The sequence below is a fragment of the Lissotriton helveticus genome, chromosome 9 (assembly GCF_964261635.1).
Source record: "Lissotriton helveticus chromosome 9, aLisHel1.1, whole genome shotgun sequence".
NCBI lineage: Eukaryota > Metazoa > Chordata > Amphibia > Caudata > Salamandridae > Lissotriton > Lissotriton helveticus.
The window spans coordinates 952,206,220-952,225,435 of record NC_136070.1 but is presented as its reverse complement, the minus strand read 5'-3'; the positions used below and the strand labels follow the sequence as shown (position 1 = coordinate 952,225,435).

Here is a 19,216-nt window from a genome sequence, read left to right as displayed (position 1 = left end):
TGGGCGCCATGTAGTGTAGTTCCTATTTTCCCAATAGGCTCTGCGCATTGGAATAATACCTACAGCAGTAAAGGCCTAGACCAGACGTTAACTAGGTCTACTACTGTCGATACTAGACTTAAGTTTTGGGTTTGCCAGCGTAGCTCAGAGTTCGCTAGAAACTTTCTCGAATGTTCAAGGAGGAATTAACTTCCCTGATTAGACAAGAAGGGATTTAGTTTCTGACAACCATAGAACATGACAACTTTGCTCTCCCCTAATCAAGAGTCAATCTTGAGAGTCGTGTGAGCACAAGGCAATTATTTTACTCAGTCAGTACGTGCATTCTTAGTCTCATCAGATTGTAGAGAAAAGGAAGAGACGGGCGTGTTCAATAAAAAGGTGTTATTTATTGATCAGTCTCTTTTCTCGTACAAGAGAAATGGATCGATATTATTGCAATACTTATAGTTAAGTAAAGTGCATACATTAAAAGCAATAGTATAAAATAATACTGTAAAAACATTGATATGGTTTCTGAGCCATATGATGTTTAAAATGATTAAAATATATTTACATACACATATACATTTGACTAAACGTACTCAACTGGTGTTTCTAAATACGCCTACCCCGTGTACCTGACCTAAGTCTAATGCGTGGGCGGGAATAGAAAGTTACAGTTTAAGTTAAGTTTGTTTTTGCCAAGTGAATAACTAAAGAATTCTCTGTGAGGGGTTATTCAGTTCTGTACCTGGAATTTAGGATGAATGAGGAATGGTATCTCTTTCTCTGCTCTCGATATTCCAGGCTGCCTGCGAGGGCTGCCCAGAAGCGCCGGTGCTGGGTCTCTCGGCTTGAGATAGCAGCGCGTCTCTCAGCGCGTCAGGAAGGCGGGGCTGCTGCCAGCGGGGTCTGCTCCTGCTCTCGGCTTCGGCAAGTGTGGCTGCTCCGTCTCGTCACCACGCGTGTGTTTGCATAGGGCAAGATCGGCAATATTTATACCTTAAAGGTGCCGAGATTGACGTAAGGATGGACATAGATACGTCAATAAAGATGTCATACGACTTGCTCGTTAGCACATTCTTTACTAAAGTTCTCTGTGAAATCAAAACAATGGCCGCACGGATTTTCCAGGTTGTCATAGGTTTGATTTGTTATGAGAACGTCGTATGCCTTATCAGGGGCTGGAGGAATGTCGCTTGTCTAATTAGATCTCAAGCGTTATGACCTAATCAGATAACGCGTTCCTGTGCCGTAGTGTGACTGCGTCAGATAACGGTATCTGCATCATGGGGGCTTTTCTTGCCTCATGGGCTGACTGTTAGTTAACTTGATAGTTAGTTTAACCAGAATAGGGTCAGGAATAGGGGGATTGATTCAGAACCTATAGGAATACATGACAAATGGCGGATTAGATCTATAACTTGAAGTACTCCCCAAGATGGGTCAGTGATTAGCACTCGGTGGCTAGGCCACCTTCATTGCAATGCAAAATCTGGATGGCACGGCCTTTGTTTTGCCACCTATACAACATTTTGTACATTGGTTCTCTTGTTTAAAAGATGGCATCACAGATGCCAGCAGTCCAAGAGGAGGGAAATGATAGAAAGAGGAACATGTCTACTTCAAACTATTAACTGTTTATTTTGCAGACAAAGATGTAGTCAAAATTATGCCCCCAAAAATTCATTTTCCTTTCAGATATGAAAATGTGTTGATAGTCAACCCTGGGGCTGGTATAGGCGGGGAAGAGAGAAGGCGCTGTGGGGGTAGATCCATATGTTTGGCAAAATGTGGCAGAGATTGCTGCAGCATTACTGTTTAGAACATAAGGTCTCAATTAAACCAGAGTACCACTCCAGGACCTAGTCAACTGGTGTTGAAAATATCCAAGAAGTATGAAGGGGTGAAAAAGCACCAGTGCTTTACCTCGCTAGAAGTAAGTAGACAGATAATAGCTGGCAGACTCTACATCTAGCAAAATATGCAGCATACAAACACAATCTTTGATTTAATTAAACTTCATTTTTGAGATGAACTGTCTTAAATGCCAATTTCAAGGGGGTTACACCAAATGCCCTACATACAAAGCCATTCTAACAAAGTACAAGTAACAGGGGTTTCGGAAGAGGTACTCAATCTGGGATATCAAAATTGTACACAGGATTTCAAGTTTAACCAATTCACGAAAAGGCGCTCAATTGCTCGGTCTGCAATTTGATTTTCCGTTAAAGAGATCAGATATGCAAGTGTTATTTCAATAACAGTTGGCTCTCCAAAGGTTTTGGGTCACATTCCTTTGTTTCCTGGTGAAAAACACTATTGCAATGACTCAATTACCATGCAAAAGAGGTTGGAAGATTTCAGTATTAACTTTGTTTTGACTAACCTCATGGTGCTGTGTCACATGTTCTACCTCAATACAGAAAGAGGTCTAGTTTAAAAAGATGGATAGCATCAGAGAAACAGTATTTGAATTTGGATGTTCTCCAGGGATTCATAATAAGTGGTAGGAATTGGGGCACACAAAAGAACATAGTATCCTTCTCAATATTAAAGGAAGCCTTTCCTGGCCTTAGGGAGGCAGAGAGATCAAGAGATCTCTCTGTTTGAGAAAAGGCAAGAGCTAGAGAAATTGCAAAAGAGATAGAGCAATCAAGAAAGAGAAACTGAGAAATGGGTCAAAATAGAGATATGTCAAGATTGAGATACCGATCAGGACAAAGAGAAATACAGAGATAGTGAGAGGGGGTTGAAAAAGATGCTTGGTGGCCAAGAGACAGTCAACGAAGAAGACAGTTGATGAAGGAGACAGTCACTGAGGGACACCAAGAGCAAGTGAGACAGTGAGCAAGGGAGAGAGAGTGGGAGAGGAAGTAATGGAGCCACAGCATCAGAGAAAGATGGAGAGAGATAGCCATAGGGGGTTGGTTAAGCAGTGGGAGCTTCAACAGAGTAGCACGGTTGGGGTAGGGGAAGAGGGGTGGGCAATATTAAAATAAATCAAAAAAATTACTTACCTGTGGCACTGCACCCTGGTCTTGCGTTGTCCACTTCTGTTCCTACTTGAAGCAGGAAGCACAACCAGCCTCCTCTAGTCAATCATAATGCTGCAGTGCAGAGATGTGATTGTCTGAGTGTGTAGTTCAGTGCTCAGAAAGGCAGTGGGAGCCTGTGCATGTTCCACACCAGGCTGTGTATTACAGCCTGGTGGGGAACATGCAAAGGGCGCATGACTTTTTGGTCGGCCCAAGGCGGCTGGCCAAACAGTCATGCGCATTTAAATGCCCACCACGACTCCCCTTGCTGGCTGTGACAAAGCCAAGCCCCGCCCCGCCAAACACAAAAATAAAATGAAATCATTTTATTTTTCCTTTATCAACAACTCAAAATGTAGTGGGGGGACGCTCCTCCGCCTTAATGGAAGAGCCGCCGCTGGGGTAGAGTAAGAAAGACAATGAGATGGGGAGGGCGGATGTATTGGGGGGAAAATATGAGGCACTAAGATTGAGAAAAAGGGCAAGGCACAAAGGGAGAAGGTTCAGCAAGCAAAAGAGGAGTAGAAAGACCTAAAAACAGAAGAGGATTGAAAGAGTGGAGAAAATGAAAAGAGCGTGTAATAGGAAAACACGTGGAAGGGAGAAAACAAAGAGAAACATGGACAACAAAATATAGGGAGGTGGATACAGAAAGAAAAGGTGTTCGGCAAATTTCACTTCCATCCATTGGAGTCGGGATGTTACCTCCACCCAATCAAAAGGAGGAAGTCAAATAACCACAGAGTCTTTTTGATGAAATCAGAAGGAAAAGTCAAGGATCACCACTAACTCCCAACAGAATCATCAGACTCGGACTCACATCCTCATGAGTGATCAAAGACTCACTGTCACCCTTTCAATGGCCAAGACAATGTCTCAGCCAAATTCTATTAAGAGTTCTGAAAAGGATCAATATGCCACTTAGTAGGACACAAGACAAAGGATGAACTCCCACCATCTTGAGTGTAGGCAACAGGAAGCTCGAGCTCTGCACTTAATCTTATACAGGTTACTCTGAGAAGCCCAGCAGTGGCAGGCCCATCTGGAAACAGTAATACAGTGTGAATAGTGGTTTAAAAAGAAGACAGCCTTACTATCTAGGCACTACAACATAGGTTAAAAGGATGCTTGCATTTTTTTTAATCTTACAGCACTAGGTGCTCTGCTGTCAATGGTTCTTCTATCCGGTGCAGTTTATAGTTTCTAGCAGAAGCCAATTTTAGCTTGTGTCAACTGCAGTTAATGTAAGTTGAACTGGCTCAACCCTTACCTGTTGCGAAGGCTAACAGTCCAGGGGGAGTTTCCAGGTAGACCACCAACAACCCGTGCCTTGCGCTGAGATCTCTCATCTCTCTTCCCACAAGAATCAAATGTCACATTTTCTAAAAGTGAAATAAAACATATTAGTCTGCAACAATTGCCACAAAACAGTTGCACAGAAGAGGAATAAGACAGAAACACTTACCCAAGAAACTATGGAGCAATTACACTGCAGCATTATATAAGTAATACATACAAAGTAGCCACTTTTGCAACTCTCAACAAAAGGATTGAGGACTCACAAGTGAAATGAAAAACACTATATAATACCAAAACAAAAACATTGTGCAGGCTGTTGTATAGATATTCGTTACTCCCTCTTAACAGATGTAGCTGAATTACCTTGTCTCTAAAAGAGGTTACCTGCACACCTATGCTCAGGGCAAGGGTTCATGTTTAAGATGTGTTTTGGGCATGACCGACCCATGAAGCAGTAAATTCCAAAAACCAACAACAAGGAACTTATTGCTGACTGACAACTATTCCTCTTTACTGGAGACTTTTGTGAGTGAGACCCACAGCTGGTAATAGGAAGTCCTATTGTTACCAATATATGGAGAGTGGACATTCCTTCACCCTTTTTCAACTTCAAATTGTTTAAGCCAGCCCCTTTTAGATGAGTGTACATCTCTTTCTTCAAGCAATTGGCTTTTTGGCGCGTCATTGTACCTCATAGTAATTGGCTACATTGAAATTTGCAAGTGCAGACCCATTCCCGCACCACGTCTTCAACATAGCAAGCAGCTCCATCGCACCCCACCTGCGGAACGCCATCAATCTCTCCCTCGAGACCGCGACCTTCCCAGAGATCTGGAAACACGCCGAGATCAACGCCCTACTCAGAAAACCTAAGGCTGACCCTAGAGACCTAAAGAACTTTCGGCCCATTTCTCTGCTCACCTTCCCAGCCAAGGTCATTGAGAAAACCGTAAACAGACAGCTAACGAGATACCTCGAAGAAAACAGAGCCCTGGACCCTTCCCAGTCAGGGTTCCGCAGCAACCACAGCACGAAGACTGCCCTCATCGTCGCCACCGACGACATCAGGACCCTGCTGGACAACGGCGAGACCGCAGCACTCATCCTCCTAGACCTCTCTGCTGCCTTCGACACCGTCTGCCACCGCACACTACGCACACGCCTCCACGCCGCAGGGATGCAAGACAAAGCTCTGGATTGGACCACCTCCTTCCTCTCCGGCACAACCCAGAGCGTCCGCATCCCCCATTCCGTTCCAAAGCCTCAGAAATCATCTGCGGCGTACCCCAAGGATCCTCCCACAGCCCGATGCTGTTCAACATTTACATGGCCCCGCTCGCACATGTATCCCGACAGCACGACCACAACATAATCTCCCACGCAGACGACACTCAGCTGATCCTCTCCTTCACCAAGGACCCAGACCCAATCACCACCAAAGCCAACCTCCACAAAGGAATGAAGACCGTCACCGAAGACGAGCCGTCTGAAGCTGAACTCGGACAAGACAGAGGTCCTTATCCTCAGCTCCAACCCTTCAGCCTGGGACAACTCCTGGTGGCCGACGGCACTGGGGGCAGCCCCGACACCCACCGACCACGCATGCAACCTGGGAATCATCCTCGACTCAACGCTCTCAATGACCAAGCAAGTTAACGCCGTCTCCTCCTCCTGCTTCAACACCCTCCACATTCTCCGCAAGATCTACAGATGGATCCCAACAGATACAAGAAAGACAGTCACCCAGGCCCTCATCAGCAGCAGACTCAACTACAGAAATGCCCTCTACGCGGTAGCCCCGACCAAGCTCATCAAACTAATACAACACATCCAAAACGCCTCGGCACGTCTGATCCTCGACATACTACGCCACGGCCACATTACCCCCCACCTGAGAAACCTGCACTGCCTCCCGGTCAACAAGAGGATATCCTTCAAGCTCCTCACCCACGCACACAAGGCACTCCACAAGACCGGCCCAGCCTACCTCAACAGACGGCTCTCCTTCTACATCCCCAACCGCCAGCTACGCTCCGCCGACCTCTCACTCACCACAGTCCCGCGCATCCGAAGAACAACCACCGGTGGGAGATTCTTCTCCCACCTCGCCGCCAAAACATGGAACACCCTCCCGCTGAGCCTACGACAGACCCAAGACCTGCTGACCTTCAGGAGGATACTCAAGACCTGGCTGTTCGATCAGTAGCGCCCCCACCCCCAGCGCCTTGAGACCCTCGGGTATGTAGTGCGCTTTACAAATGATTGATTGGCTATTTTACTTCAGAAAAGTACACTCTCTCCTCACATTTAATATCCCATTTAATTCTTTATCAGATACATAAAGTATCTACAGAAAGTAATGATTTTCAGTTACTGTTTCACTTCAGCAGACTTTCCTAGAATGCTTTTGAAAAGACTAAAGTGAGAGCCATTGGCTTTCTTTTTTTGCTCATCAGGACAGCCAAGATGTCCTTTGCAAATTTGTAAAGATCTGACATTCGTTTATTTATTTTTAGGTAATCACTCAGTTCAGCTCTCCTACTGCCCTTCCACTGCAACTCAAACAGCAGAAACAAGTGACAAACATGTGGCCCGAGAGCAAGGGTACCTTCATGACTGACATCTTTCTATTTCTAACTTGTGGAAACAGGACTATACTGAATGTGCCTACACCACAACACCTTTCTTCACAAAGAAACCAAGACAGGACTATGATGAAGTCTAACTTTCATTTCACTTGGTCTTATATGTGAAACTAAATTCAAATGCCAAGGAATCCTTCATTATAGAATAACTTACCTTTCTACCTCACATAAATAAAAGCAGGGATATAAATGGTTGAATAACAAGTAAGCCCTCACTATAGCCCTGTTCTGTTTCTAAGACAAATCCAACTGTGGACCGTCAGATATGTTACTCATTTTTTTTTTGTCCTTTCAATGCTCTTTCTAAAATACATTGCAATCCTTCTTTTACTAGTTAAATATCAAGTTCATTTAATTTTAGTGTGCTTTTTGTACATTTTAACATGCATAGGCACTGGGTACATCAATCATGGAAGGGTTGTAGTGAGCCACCCTAAGAATTAACAAGTTGTGGGCCTTATGTAATGGTGATTAAGCTGGAAAGCCAAAATGTTGACAGGTTAACTATTTTGAGAAATGCTGTATGAAATTAAAGACAAGAGATGTGTGCTGCTAACCCAGTATGATGTGGTAATGACAACATATGTTGAGTAGGATACATTCCTGATGAAGGAGCTGGTCTTTTAAATGCACTGAACATCTCAACCCATTCACTAAATGTCCTAAATATCTACAAAAATGAAAAATAAAATGTAAAAGGATTCATGAAGTTAGAAATACAGTTATAATGTTTATTGCCTGACAGACATTGGCTTACTGCATGCTAGTGTGGCTCAGTGCAAACCAACCTTGATAGATGTTGATCATCGTACATTGGATAAATCAAATATAGCTGAGAGTAAATGCTTCTAAAGCAAAATTATGGATAATAGATCATTTTTTCATGACTTACAGCCAGGACTATCCAATTTCTGGGCTGGTATTGGTAACTCTGTATTCTAGGTCAAGAAAAATGTGCACATTTTGGGTGAGGGGGCTTTTTGACCAACAACTATAGGGAGCCAAGTAAATAGCATAATTAGGTCCTCCAACTAAAACTTTTAAAGATGTTTCTCAAGATTGGGCAGTAGTTATCAGAAGAAGATACACTCACAATTGACAGAGCGGTTACAGGTTATAAAGTCTACCACGCTAACCCTTTGCTGACAATGACTTCTAGAACCAACATGAATAAGTTACAAGTTTATCAAAATTCAGAGATGGGTGGTTATTGATTTACCAAAGGATAAACATTTCATCATGTTGCCGAAAAAGCCGCTGGTTGCCTGTAGAGGTTAGAAATCAATTTAAGACACTCAACTAGTAAGTCATTATTGAAATGGTTCTGGAATAACTAATATATTTTACCACCTCTATGGGTACAGTACGATGCGGAGATGAGTTGCCAAACGTGTTCTGGCCCACCTAAATGTGTTAGGAAGAAGATCTTTTCTGGTGCTTGGGAGTAAATTGTGGAATGCTTTTATCTGATGAGCAGCTTAACGAGTTTCTAACTTTCCAGAAAGCTTTAAAAGGATTCTGTTACTTACCCTGTAAGCATCTGTTCTTGGCATGTAGAGCTGTAGATTCACCTGCTTGCATACTCCTGCCATCTAGTGTTGGGTCTGGATGTTTACAAGTTGTTTTTCTTCGAAGAAGTCTTTTCCAGTCAGGAGGTAAGGTGACTCCTGCTTTCAGTGATATTGCCCAAGGGCATCGGCTCCATTGTTAGATTGTTTTCACGCAAGAGGGTGAGAAAGGAGTAAGTGAAAGAAAACAGAGAAGTCCATGCATATGTAATGTAAATAGGGCACTGCCTTTGGATAGAGCGTGTGAGAGCCTGGAGGTGAAGTTTGGGCATTTTGAGTTCTCCACTTTGGCGAACAGATCGATTTGTGGGAATCCCAATTTTTTTAAATATTGAAGGGGAACTTGGGGATGAAGTTCCCATTCGTGTATTTGTTGCTGCATCCTGCTGAGGATGTTAGAAATGTGATTGTTTACTCCTGGAAGGTGCTCTGCCAGAATATGAAGTCTGTGATGAAACGCCAAATGGCCTGAGAGAGGTGTGATAGTTGTAGAGTGTCCCCCCTCTGTTTTTGTACATAGTACATGGCTGTCATATTGTCCATGTGGTCTAGGATAACTTTCCCTATGAGGTGAGGCTGCAAAACTTGTAATGCTAGATACACAGCTAGAAGCTCTAACTAGTTGATGTGGAGACATTTGTGCTTGTTCTCCCACAGACCCTGAATTGTCAGATTCTGTAGATGGCCACATCCACCTGTGAGAGATGCGTCGGCTGTTAGTATGATCTTGGCACAGGGTCGATGAAGGGCCGCCCTTTTGATAAATTTTGTGTGTTCCACTACTGCAGAGAGCGATAGGTGTAGCTGTCTACCAACAATAGATCTGTTAATGGACCCTGCGACCGATTCCACTGACGTGCTAAGCATATCTGTAGGGGACGCATGTGTAATCTTGCATGAGGCACTATTGCAATGCATGATGCCTTCATTCATAACAGTTGCATGAAAGTCCTGACTGTCACGTATTGGTTGGTCTGAAACTGTAGTAACAGAGTTTGAATATGTCAAATTATGGATGCATTGTGAGAGGCTACAGCTGTGTGAGTGTTTAGAGTTGCTCCCAGATAGGACTGCCTTTGCAATGGTTGCATATGAGACTTTTGCGTATTGACCGTAAAGCCTAATTGATGGAGCAGGTCTAATGTAGTGTGTGCTGGCTTTAACAAGTTGAACGTCTAGAAAAGGGAAGACATGAATTTGTTGTCTTCTGAGATGAGCTGCCACTACTGCTAGACCTTTTGTGAACACTATGGGAGCAGTAGTAACTCCGAATGGAATACTTTGAACTGATAGTAATTTCTTGCTATCACAAATCTGAGATAGTTGCAAAGGGCCGGGTGAACTGGAATGTGGAAGTATGTGCCCTTTAAGTCTAGTGTGGACATAAAGTCGCCTTGCTGTAGAAGTGGGAGTACTTGCTGAAACGTAACCACATGGAAATGTTCTGACAGTATGTACAGGTTTAACATTCTTAGGTCCAAAATTGGTCTTAAGAACCCATCCTTTTTGGGGGTTAGGAAGTACAAAGAGTAAACCCCTAACCCTTGGTGTTGTAATGGAACTGGTACTATGGCTCCCTTTGTAAAAAGAGCTTGTACATCTTGTTTGAGGAGCTGTAGGAGCTCTGACGAGAGTTTGTGAGTGTGAGGTGGAATATTGGGAGGATTGCTGGTAAGCTCCAGGTAATAACCAAGTCGGATAATGTGTGGAGAGGTGTGGCTCACTGGTTAGAGGCGGCAGACCTGTAAGCAGAGAACGGCCCGGGACCAGGGTTCAATTCCCGACGCGGCAGGGTCTTGGACCAGGGTCAACGGACTCGATAATTCTCGCCTCAGTGCCTACTTTAACCAGGGAACACACTCGGTAACTCTGGGCATTAAGCTTGCCTCATCTCTACAACGGCCCCCCACAGACGCCGGGGATGCCTGGTTTCACCCTGGAGATACCCAGAAAGGGACCATCTCACAGGGAAAACCAGGACGGGTTCCCCAGCGGTCTACAGCGCCAGGACACTCGGGTAGAGTAACAGTGCTCTTTACAAGTATCCCACATTTACATTTACATTTATAATGTCCAGTACCCATTTGTCTGATGTTATGGATCGCCAAATGGGGACAAATTGTTTAAGTCTTCGCCCGACAGGTGTAAAATGATCGGGGGAAACAAGGCAAGTCATTGCTTATTGGGAGAAGGGGAGTTATATGTTGGAGTGCCTTTACGCCTAACCTTGAAATGGTTTCCTCTGTACCCTTCTCTATAGAAACCTCTAAAGGGAGAAGGTTTTGTGTTGTTTTTATAGGAGGCGGCATTAGGGTCTGAGGACGTACTTTTGGACCCTCCTCTATAAAATGAGCGATGAAAGGAGCCTCTGTTTGATGGGGACTGAAGCGCTCCCATAGACTTCGCTACTTCTGTGGCTTTCTTCATTTCTTCTAGTGCCTCATAAACTTGAGGTACAAAAAGGTGTTGTTTGTCCTAGGGAGTATTAAGAATAGATTGCTGAACTTCTGGTTTAAACCCTGAAATCCTAAGCCATGCATGTCGTCTCAAGAGAATGCTGGTGTTAATTCCCCTTGCTGCCGTGTCAGCAGCATCTAAAGCACATCTAATGCAAGAATTAGATACATGTTTACCTTCCGGCACTAATTCTTGTGCTTTTTCCTTATGCTCTTCTGGGAAGTGTTGGAGTGGGTCTTCCATTTCGTCCAAGTGAGCCCTATCATATCTGGCTAGTAGGCCTTATGTGTTGTCAATGAGCCATTGGTTAGCAGCGTGAGCAGCTACTCTTTTACCTGATGCATCTATTAATTTACACTCTGTCTGTTGAAGGTGCATCTGCTGAAATCTGTAAGTGTGATCTTTTGCACGCATTAGAGTCTACTAATGAATCTATAGGTAATATTCCCTTAATAAATATGGGATCAGATGGTGGAGGTTTATATTTCTTGTCAACCCTAGGTGTTAATATGCGGGCACAAACAGGGTCCTTAAAAATGTCATCGACATGTCTCATCATGCCTTTTAACATAAGTAAACTTTGACTTGTTCTAGGTTTAGAACCTAGTGTCTCAAATTAAAAGTCTTCTTTCAAAGATTCTTTGTATAATGTAACCCCATGGTAAGCTGCTGCCCTGGAAATCAACTCTTGATATGCTACATTATCATCAGGAGGTGTTGGCTTTGCAGAATATAAATCAGGATCATTATCCATGAATGGATCGACATTATAGTCATCCCATGGGTCTGTTTGTAATGGACTATTGTCATCATCATCATCCCCTACATCAGCTGTGTATGTGGAGAACCCTGAGGTGTTATGTGTAAAGGATCTGAGCCTGGCAACGGTGGTAGTGGTGAAGATGGTGGAGGGGATTGAGGATTAGGATAAATAGGGCTTGTAGCCAGGTCCTTCTTCTTTAGAGGTATTTTGTAGCTAGTATCCTCTGAGCCAACTTTCCTTTTGGAAGGTGTAACTCCTTTAGGCCAAATTTGTGTCCAGTATCTGAATTAATATAAATGTTCTTCTGCTTAGGGTCTAGCTTCTCGTTCATAATGTCCAGGATAGCTTTCCCAAGGCTTCTGAAGAGCATCTTTCGATTTCGGGCACCGAAGGTTTTCGTGCAGAACAGGACTGGTCTTTCGGAGCCAAAGGATTCGGTTCCGTAGATGACTTTGCTCGACTCTGTCCCGAGCCGGAAGGCTTGACTGTCTGTTTCTGTGCCGGGCCCAAGAGCGGGGCCCAAAGGCAGAGGTGGTCCCGAAGCCTTTTACTTAGTCGAAGAGAGTTTGAGGGGCAAAGGGGCTTTATTACTCATGGCAACCTGTCCCGATGGAACGTCTTTCGATTCCAACTCGATTTCCAGCTCAGAATCAGATTCTGGGAAACAGAAGGCTTACTCCTCTTCGCAGCAGACGCTTCCATCTCTTCATGTTCAATATCTCCCCTGAAGAGATCCTGAGTGTGTTGTACTTTTAGTCGCTGCATGTCTCTTTGTAGACATCCCACAAGGTCTTTATTGATCTGAATGACCGATAAGTGTCGCAATCTTCTTCTTTGTGCTCCGGCGAGGGTTCTTGGCATGGCACCAAGGACAAAATTGAAATGAAGTCTGTTCCATCAGCAGAAGGCTGGCCAATACAGAACAGAGTAGAAGTCAAACTGACGGCGGTAGGCCCAAAGGTTGTACACGAGGTCTTCTCGACTGAAGATGGAGTTTCCTGATCTATTTGATACATGGAGAATAGCGAAACGCATATGATAACAATACCATTGAGGGTACAGTGGATTGCGCACCCAGGGGAACCCAAAGGACTGTTTCAAACTGGAGCGCTGCGAACAACGTCAGAACCCGATGGCGGAAAGAAAACAATCTAACAATGGAGTCTATGCCCATGCGCAATATCTCCGAAAGGAGGAATCACTTTACCTTGTGACTGGAAAAGACTTCTTTGAAGAAAAAGAACTTGCAAACATCCAGTCCCAACACTAGATGGCAGGAGTATGCAAAGCATGTGTATCTACAGCACACATGCCTCAAACACATATTTGCTTAGCTTGAATTGGAAGGTTTCTGATGGTATACAATCTTGAAGATGACGAACACACTTGTTTCCCATTAGGACCATTTGAGTAAAAGACAAAAATCAAAGCTGAATAAGGCGGAAGAGGTTAACCGGCTAGAGCACTGAATTGGGAGATCACCACAAAGGAGTATGGTCACTTTTGCTCATACAAAATGACAGGTAGCGACTTAAGGACCAGTCTGGCCAGACCCAAGTTGGGGGAGGCTCAGCTCTTGAGGGTTTCAGGACCACATTGGCACAGTCGCCTCCCTTAGACTTAGGCTTTGGGGTATGGGTGCAGGGGTGCTTTGAAGCGTCTGGTTGCGGTCAGTCAGACTTATTTCAGGTCTTGGTGACCTGGTGAAAAGGGGAAACAGGGTAGCAGGCCCACTCTCTGTGCAGGCCTGGTGGATTCTGACATCCCTGGACTGTAGGTCTTGCTTTCTGCTGTTGGAGTCTGAACTGGACCACCAGGTCTTGATTGCTGCATCTGCTCCCATACCCAGGGTATTGGTGCTGGGCAGCTCCTGGAAGTCCTAGCGTCTCCAAACACATGTCACTCTGCTCCTGCGGCGAGCCCGATGGCTATCAACATGGTGGGCCGGCACATGCTTTGCTGTGCCTGCAGATGGAGCGGAGCAGCACCTCTACTCCAAGGGAGATCTTTCCCGGTTACTGAGGCGCTGGGCAGTCCTCCAAGGGTTTTTGGGAGGGTGTCCTGCTCTTGGCTAAATCGGTCCCAGCGATTGTTGAAATGCAAGCAACCTGGCAGGGTTTGGCACTAATATTTGGTGCAGGTGTTCAGCTCTCACTCTCTTCGGACCTTTTTCTGTCTTCCTTGGTTCCCAGTAGTTGAATCCTGGTGTCTGAGGGACCCCTAAATACCTACCCCTGAGGTCACTGCACTCCCTAGATGACCACTTCCTTTGGGCAGTGGGCATCACCTAGTCTCAGAGTTCCTAATTCCACCACACACAAGATGGTGGAATTCCTATTTTTGTGTTCACTTAAGGTTGCCCACCCTAGAGGTGTGTCAAGCCTGGCATGCAACACCTCCTGCATAGCTAATTTCCTGCTTGTCCTGGTGCCAAATGGGTCTCAGGGCAGGGGGTGGCATCCTCCAGGTCTGGGGAAAGCCAGGCTTGCATATCAAATGCGATGGTCTCTTTGAAACTCACTGCCTTGACATGCTAATTTAATTACCATCTTGCTGGAGGAGGTGTAAACACCTCCTGCCAGAGCAGGCAATGTTTCTGACATCAGTAGGCGGTGCTCTCACCTCTTCAGGAAGGGGTGGGGGTCTGAAACATGCCACCACACTTCAGAACTAGTAGGGTTCAAGGGATACCTCTACGGTACCCTCTGGTTACCTGTGTAAATAAATCCATCACTGAAATCAGTGTGGGTTTATTAATACAAGGTGTTTGATACCAAACATCATAAGTTTCAATAAAGCCATTATGTAGCTAGGAAACTTGTTTTAAATAGTGCCCAGTACATACCTTAAGATGGCTTTCCTGTTCACTTGCAATATCTAGTAACAGAACTAGAACCAACAGAGGCATATCTGCTCATGCAGATATGTCCTGACATAAAATATAATGCATCCTGCCTTAGGGTTCAAAGGCGTGCTGTAAGAGTGACTTACATATATTAAATGCAGTGACTTTGGCACGGCACACAGAAGTGTGACATGTCAAGGGGGGGACTTCTGCAAAAGAAGCCTAGTTTTCTACAGTATGCATTGAGGGCAAAGCAGCAGGCATGCCCTAGAATATTAGGACAATGAAGGACAAAATGTTCCAGTTGAGTCAGATTTATTCAAATCTAGCTTGAAACTGGGTTTTGAGAAGCATTTGCACATCTTCTAAGTATCCAGAATTTGAATAATGACAACACCCTTTAGAAAAAGGACATATTTATAATATCTGAAAAGAAAATGGTGTTCTTCTTTCTCCAACAACTCATAACAGGGTGTGCTTTTACAGTTTTTAACGATTTCAGGATGTAGCAGCATTTGATAAAAGAATGGTTGTGCTGAGGGTTTGACCAATGCTTTCTCACCTAAGCTGCTATACAAACATTTCAATGGGTTACCTGGTTTACCTGATACTAGTCCTCTACGACTGGTTTTGGCTAGGAAAAATAGTACAGCCAATTTGGTAGCCACTGACTGACAAGCTGGATTTCGCTTTTGGTTTCTAAAACAGTAAAGCTGTTGCAAACCTGGAAGTAGTTCATTATAGATATTTAACTAGTTTCTATTGGATCGTAGTAAAACTGACCACTCAAACCAGATGTCTGATCTCCATTTAATGTGGCATTGCTAAAGAAATGCAGTGTATTAATCTTCAAGTGTTCATTCTTTGAATACTTTTCACCCTAAATTTTGGTATATGATATAAAGCTTGAAAACATTGGGTGAATGCACTTTTGATACAGAGACCCAACTAAGATTAAACAAATGCATACTTTATTATTAATAACTCCAAACACAGTGCATACGTTCATAACAACATTGATGTATGATGCCTTATAAATGTTTACCTGCCTCTACCGTACTAGGAGGTTCCCGATCTCCAGCTGTCAAACAAAAGAAAACAAGTATGTAATTTTGAAGTCAGTAAAAGAAATAAACAACATTTGGAAAAGAAAACAGTATTGAGAAGTAAATAAACAATCCATCTTCTTTCTTAGAACATAGGTGGACTATGGGATGCAAAATGGCACTAAGGTGCTTCACTTACACAGAGTTTCTCATGCTCATCTACTATCAGGAAGGGTCATCGCTTTTCCCGGGATTATGATGTTCTCATTCAATGCCCAAGAACCCAAAATCTACCACACTTCAGTATAGGGGTTCAATTTCTCTTTCCTTCAAGTTGACCAAGAGGACGTCCAACCCAAAGGTTCAGATTTCAGGCAAACCCACTGCTGTGCCCTGCTAGACCTGCCTTATGTAGTACCAATGTACTAAGGGGTTAAAGCGACACCTTCGACACAAGAGAGATCCCGTTATACCAGCTACTTTCATTGCTACTTAATATCTTCTCCACTGCAGTCACTTATTTTGTCACACTCTTTACACTCAATCTGCTTGCACTCTACAAATTCTAACACTGGCCCATTTTAATATCTGAATCATCCCTCCTCGGTATCCATAATTAATTCAACACCAATTCTTCTTACTAACAAAATAAATGCTGCACTCAGTCAATCTAAGTAGTATAGTGCATTATAACCATAATAAATCCCATACAACTTCAAGCCAATATACACTGTTAGAAACATTAAGTTGCATCAGTTGTATGCACTGCTTAACTAAACAATCAATTAAGCTGGTGGCTTCAGGTTCTACATTGTCATACCATGTATTTTGAGTACTGATTTAAAACACTCAGCATCCATGAACTGAATTAGAACTTACAATAATGTTCATCTTGACCGTGGCCATCCTTCTAAACAGACTCTTCAAGAGGTATGCACAAGCACGTCAGCAAGATATGCAATCGTTCCTTATATTTTAAATGGTCACATACCATCAACAATTTCTGTCATTACATGGCAAAAAAAGTCTAAATGACTTAAACAGACATATTAATTGCCTGCATATGTTATTGCTTACCACACAGGTCTTTACAACTACCTCCTCTTCCTCTGTGGCCATTCATGGGACACCAATGACAGTCCTGATTGCACATATATCTTCTTATGCCTGACATTTCTATCAAGGTATTCCTTACTAAGTGCCACTCATCTTTACATTTTCTTTTCACAAAACCTTGTTAAGTTACCTTATCTTATACAAATCCACTCTGGAAAAAACAGGCTGTCATTTTTGTTATCCCTTGAGGATCCTCTTTTTTTCCAACATATTTTCGACTCACTCCTGTTTTAAGAAGTATTTGTACCAACTTACCTACTCCAGTTCATGTAAACTGCTACTCAAGTGCCTTTAGCTTGATGATCCATCTTTACACCCGCTTCCTCTAGGTGTTATTATAAAATATAAAATGCATTCTTTCTACCAACAATGTACTGCAGCTTGAAATATATTCATTTATGTTTGCTAATGAATGAGTGCTCATGCTTCATCAAACCCACAAATGAACCTTAAAGGCCACACCCTACAAAAACATACAGAACTGTTGTTCTGTCCAGCAACACATAGGTGCTTCCTTCGGTGTCCACCCCCAAATACCTGGCCTACGCTGCACACACCGCTCTGGCCATTCTCTTACCCAGTTGAATGTGGTTTACCCTACCAATATCATGTACTGTAGCATCTATTGTCAAAATTGTCTTGCAACTTAAGACAAAGGCAAAAAACGTTCTGTTGCCAGACTTACTACACACTTCCTTAATCTTTCCACAAGACATGGAAAAGGCTGCACCAGAACTTCATCTTTATGATCAATTTTTTGCTAAGTTTCATACCACCTTAGCTCTGATGAGCTACATTCAGACGTTTCATGATAGATATTAGATATGTTAATACCAATAATAACCTCCCTCTTATCAAGATGGCATGCTGGAAATAACACACTAGCCAAATCACCAAAAGATGGTGTATTGCCTAATGAAAGAAGTTCGTAGAAAATAAGCAGATGTAGTATCTAATGTGATGAACAATAATACATTATTAAGTTCATAGCATTTTCCAAACAATCTGCACTGGGTGGCAATCTACCAATATACATTTTTTGTCTAAACTATTTAAGACAGTTTATTTTGTTTCAAGCATATATAGGCTGAGAGTCACAGATAGAGACCAATTGGGCATAAATGTCTTGAATATTTATTCAACAATTTACTCTGCATCTATTACTCTCTTCCTCTTGACCTACATGCTTGGACCTTTTCAATCTCCTTATTCATCTTGAGGTAAGGCTGCATGTGCTCCCAAGGATTAAAGATCAATTGTGGCTACAGCATGGTGACAAATTTGGGAAATATTAAAAAATTGCAAATTGTAGTACGCTTTTTAGTACTACAATAGTACTACAAATGTGCTGCAAAATGCTATTAACACACCTTTGGTCAAAGGGATTATCTTTCCTCTCCCATCTTTTTCTGTGCTCAGATCTCCACCATGACCTCAGAGTGCACATGCATGCAAGTATACATTTTAGCAGTATATGTAGGCGGTCTTGAGGGGAGTGGCTGGAAAGGATTAGTTACTTACCTGCAATCTTAGTTCTCATCCAGGGGTATACTCAAAGTCATAATCTATAAATAATCCCAGCCCATGTGCGGGATCCCGGAGCATATAGAAAATATATATATATATATATATATATATATATATATATATATATATATATATATATATATATATATATATATATATATATATATATATAAAAATCATGGACAAATTACTGTTTTACACGCAGGACCCACTGGAGGGAAATAATTGGGTTCAGGTGAACAACAAAGCCCAGCATGCACCATAACCGCAGTGCACTAGTAGCGGCCCACTGGAGGTCAATTATCTATTTAATTTGCAACCGGTTTTAAGGTGCCTGAACCGACCAGCCTGTTTGACAACCACGCCTTTGAGAAAGGAGCTGGGGGCTCCGAAACTGGTCAGGCGCTAGGAATCTCAGGACTGCAACGTCGGTTCCCCTCATAATTAAAGTTCGTGAGAACATCTGTTACTGAGTGCGTCCTCATGCTTTTGGACACTTTTGTGGAAACATATATATATATATATATATATATATATATATATATATATATATATATATATATATATATATATATATATATATATATACACATATGTGAAAACATATATTTGCAGCCTAGAACATTTCCAAACTGGCAAAGCTGCTGAAAATTACATGAATTCCCATACACACAGTTGTACTCTCCGAACCCCTAAGAAAGAAAGAGAGCAGTAAACATTTGCATACAACAATGCTTTATTGCCATAGAAAAACCTGTAATTGCAGGCATTTGCCAGTAGGCTGCAGTAGAGTATGAAGAAACAAAGAAAGACTGACACCTTGCCTTTAAGGGATTAGAGTAGGGGTACAGTGCCTTTAAGACCTGAAGGCGACCCCCTGCTCGCATGATCTACCACAGGTGGCAGTTGGGTCAGTTCTTTTTGGAGGTG

General features: G+C 43.0%; 1 protein-coding gene across 1 annotated transcript in view; it reads right to left on the bottom strand.

The window, feature by feature from the left end:
* Positions 1-19,216, bottom strand: part of MST1 (macrophage stimulating 1) — a 441,328-nt gene that overhangs the window by 59,786 nt on the left and 362,326 nt on the right. The window contains exons 13-14 of the mRNA XM_078661212.1: positions 15,643-15,678; positions 4,291-4,402 (exon numbers count right to left, since the gene is read on the bottom strand). Of these exons, the coding sequence (XP_078517338.1) occupies positions 4,291-4,402; positions 15,643-15,678 (148 nt within the window). The remainder of the gene's footprint in view (positions 1-4,290; positions 4,403-15,642; positions 15,679-19,216) is intronic.